This window comes from Orycteropus afer, unplaced genomic scaffold, assembly GCF_000298275.1.
Source record: "Orycteropus afer afer isolate SDZICR_OR568_19922 unplaced genomic scaffold, OryAfe1.0 scaffold00428, whole genome shotgun sequence".
Lineage (NCBI taxonomy): Eukaryota > Metazoa > Chordata > Mammalia > Tubulidentata > Orycteropodidae > Orycteropus > Orycteropus afer.
Genome location: NW_006922015.1, coordinates 2,101,363 through 2,105,481, shown reverse-complemented (window position 1 = coordinate 2,105,481; position 4,119 = coordinate 2,101,363). Strand labels below are relative to the sequence as shown.

The window sequence follows — 4,119 nt, the reverse complement described above, 5'->3', positions numbered from 1 at the left end:
CCCAAAGTGTCTCTGACCATCTGCTGGGAGGAGGGGGCGTGACAAAACTCCCGCAAGTGCGCATGCGTCCCAAGGAAGGCGCGCTTTGAATGACCCTGAGAGGTTGCCGTCAGCTAAGACGTCGCGCGTGCGCAGGCGCTCGGCGCAGAGGCCTGCCGGAAGCCAAGATGGCGCATAGGTGCTCTTCAGGCCGCAGTTGGCGCCTTGTCAATATCTGAGCGAGGTGTTTTGGAAGGGGCTGTTGCAAACGCCCCTTCTGCCGCCATGGCGCGGCATCGGAATGTCCGAGGCTATAACTACGATGAAGGTAGGTGGTAAATCCATACCGGGACATCATTTTTGCTGTTTCAGCCGGGATCCCAGCCCGTTGGCATCTGCTTTAATCTATGAGTTCCTTGTCGGTGGTGCTAGGTAGGAATTCGAGAGAAGTCCAGTGGGAGAACACAGCAGAGCATCAGAGTGCCAGTGAATGGCGTCGTTTAAGTCCTGTTTTCTCCCTTCTGGGATCGATCTTCTTTAGGGCGAGGGAGGTGCTGGGTATTGTGATATGGAAAGTACTTTTGGTGAGGCGGGGATCCGGTGGTATTTATACACGCACGCATTATCTCCTCGTCTATTGTTCCTTCCCTCCCAAGTCAGGCACTGACGTGGCTCTATCTCCCTTCTTCCGACTATACTTTCAAAAGTGTCCACGAAACGTTGCTTATTCGTCAAACACAGAGTGACTTAATGTTTACGTTCACGTGGCCTCGTGGTGTATTAGTTTCACATGGTAAATCTTTTGTGTCTGCTCATACATATTTAGTGCAGAGCTTGACTTGAGCTATCTGATTAATTTATTTTAATTAATTATAAATTAATTTATTTGTCTTGAGTTTCAAATTAACTTAGAAACTTCGGAGACAGTAGAAATGATACATACTGAAACAATATCAGATGATCTTGCAGTGTATATTCAGGTCTTGGGTGGTAATGCTCAACATAATTGTATTTTGAAACTGTATTAGAAGAGGATATGGAAACGTGCTTTTTCTTAAAAACAAAAAAAGTACATATGAATGTATTCTGAGGATTTAAAGGGAGTTGGAAATCGTTTTAGAACAAACATAATATCTCATACACTGGATAAATACAGGCATCACCAAGCATCATACAAACTAAACTGTTAACAAATAGAAACTAGGCAGAAGATGATTAAAGGACTATTGTTTTGTTAAGTACAGAGCATGAAGAAATAATAATGTTGGTGATTATTTTTGGCATTCCCAGTAGGTTACTCTAGGAACCTCAAGATTCTCTAACCATACTGGAGGGCAGCTTACTGCATTTGGAAACTGCGACCCAGTCAGCCTGGCACATATTAGGTTTCTGGTGTTCACTTCAGAATGGAGGACCTTTTAAAGTTGAATCTAAGAATTGCTATGGGCCACTGTCATCTGAGAAATGACCTTAGATGTTTTTACAATTGTATGAAGGATGTGAATAGGCCTAATTAGTACTCATTTATTTCTTTAATTGACATTTATCATTTCCTCAACCAACATTAATTGAAGCTTTGGAGACTGACAGATATTTGAGGGTAGTTTAGTGGGGAGATGACAAGTTACAGATGATTAGAGTGATAAAGATGTTACCCACCCTCCCCAAAAAAGTGATATGAGAGCTATGTAAATGAGGATGGGTGCCTAATTCAGAGTGGTTTGGGGGCTTCAGCATGGTTTCTGTGTTAAGGAAGGCTTCCTGGAGGAGGTGGTGTTTCACCTGAGGGAGTGAGTGCTAAGTATCTTCTCACCTTAGCCACCTGAGGTCAGGTTGTCATGTTTTCTTTGAAACGAATGGTGACATCATAACCAAGCTGTTTCTATGGCATAGGAAGCATGTGCCTTTTCTTGCTTAAAAAAGTTCTACTCATCTTCAGGGTCCATTCATTTCTCTTCTTCCCAGTTAAGTTTTCTCATGGACTCAGAATAATAATTTTAAAATTTTCAAAAGTAATACAACTTAATTGAAGAAAGTTCTAAGAAAATAGAATTACCCACTTTTAAGCTACCCTTTCAGAATTCATGAACCACCATTCAGAATTAATTCTTTGTTCTCCAAAACCTGTGTTTTCTCTATTTAGCTCTCAATTTTGTTTTTCTCTGTAAGTTAGATGGTAGTTTATATATGATTATATAAGCTATTTATTTAAAAGCCCCAGGAAGACAAAATCTATACTTTTATGTTTATTCTAGAATCTGGGTCAGTGTTTTACATGTAGTAAATACTAAAAATACTAAATTCTGTTGAAGAAATTAATCATTTTAAAAAGATCCCAGGAAAGCATTTCCTTTATCTTTTCATATGGATCCATTTTTAGGATCAATATGTATATTAATAAACAGACCTGGTTTAAAAAAAAAAAAAGATTCACGTGTTTAATGCTGAATTTTTTTTTTTTAAGAATTGCCCATTAACAGTTGACCCTCTTCTCATATCCCTGGGTTCTGCATTTGTGGATTCAACTAATTGTGTATAGGAAATAATTTTTGGGAAAAAATCCAGAAAGCTCCAAATAGCAAAACTTAAATTTGCCACATGCCAAGCACTATACTGAATCCATGTGAGTGAAGTGATGTGTAGGCATATGCTGCCATTTCACAGATCCTGACTCTCCAGCACTCCTTGAGTGTTGTTCACCTCGTTCCTTGGGTCACTAGTTGTGTGTACCCTTTGTTTTTGTGAAAAAAATGGCTCCTAAAAGATAACTAAGTGGTCAGAGCAATCCCTCAAAAGCTAAGAGTGAGCGTAAAGTGCTATGTACATATCATTTACATTGTATTAGGTATTATAACTAATCTAGAGATGATTTAAAGTGTTCAGGAGGGTGTGCACAGGTTATATGCAAGTACTGCACCATTTTCTATAAGCAACTTGAGCATCTGTGGATTTTGTTACCTGCTGGAGGCCTGGACCCAATTCCCTATGGCTACCAAAGGATGGCTGTATTTATTTGCTAATGAATTGTTATTTATTAACTTGGTATTGTGATATAATAATTTATTAAATGTCATATATTTTTATTCAGTAAGAGCACTTACCTAATTGTTCTAATTTGGTGTCAGCCTTTGAATATACAGCTCTTCCTGCACAGAATATCCGCAGAAACTAGCTAGCTTTATCCTTTTGGGATTGATTTAGATATATTCCTGGAAACCCTTCCCTAGCTACACACTTCAAATTCTTGTTTGGTTGTACATGTATGTGCTCCTAAATTGCTCTGTTTCTCATGTCAAGCACTTTTCATAGGGGTTAGTAATTGCTCATTTTCTTGTCTGTGTTCCATGTTAGACTTTAGGTTTGGAGAGGGTTGGGAATGTGCCTGTAGCTCACTGTTGGACCTTAAGTGTCTGTAATAGTCCCTTGCATCTTGTTAGTGCTGTTGAATGAAGGAGTAGATATATTTATGGTTTTTGTGGAGTTTTTAGTTTTAAAATAGTTTTATTCTTTAAAGTCTATAAAAAGAAAAAAAATTTAGTTCAGTCCCGGACACGTGTCAGGTATTGTTGGCTAGACCAGAGTCTTGCCCTGAATGAGCTTATGTTTTCAAGGAGTGAAACAGGAATAGTGCTTTGAAGACAATAAAAATGGAGAGTGTTCTAGAGAGTAATGGCATAGGCCTGCTGTTTTACTTAAGGTAGTCAGGGAGAACTGCAAAGAGGTGACATTTGAGCTGGAACCTTCACTGGAAGGAACAGCCAGAGGAAGCCAGGAGTCTTCAGTCAGTAGGAATGAAGGCAGTTAGCCTGGGGAGCAGAGTGAGCACAGGGGTCTATGGGGTGAGCTGGTTTTTTATAGTTACCTACCGGTAGCATAGTGGCTAAGACACTTGCCTTCTAACTGACGGCTGGCGGTTCAAACCCACCAGCCACTCCTCTGAAGGAAGGTTGGACAATCCTACTTCTGTAGTGATACTGCCTCGGAAACCCAAGGAGGGGTCGCTATGAGGCGGGTTTGACTCGTCGGCACATAACAACAACAACAACAACCATTAAGGCAGACCCCAATTTATGGTAACCCCATGCTCAAAGGGATTGGACCATTGTGATCCATATATACGCACACACACACACACACACA

At 40.2% G+C, this 4,119-nt stretch overlaps 1 protein-coding gene across 1 annotated transcript in view; it reads left to right on the top strand.

Annotated features, from left to right (window-relative positions):
• Positions 1-264: 264 nt before the first annotated feature.
• Positions 265-4,119, top strand: part of HBS1L (HBS1 like translational GTPase) — a 95,269-nt gene continuing 91,414 nt past the window's right edge. Inside the window, exon 1 of the mRNA XM_007954043.2 lies at positions 265-307. Within this exon, the coding sequence (XP_007952234.2) occupies positions 265-307 (43 nt within the window). The remainder of the gene's footprint in view (positions 308-4,119) is intronic.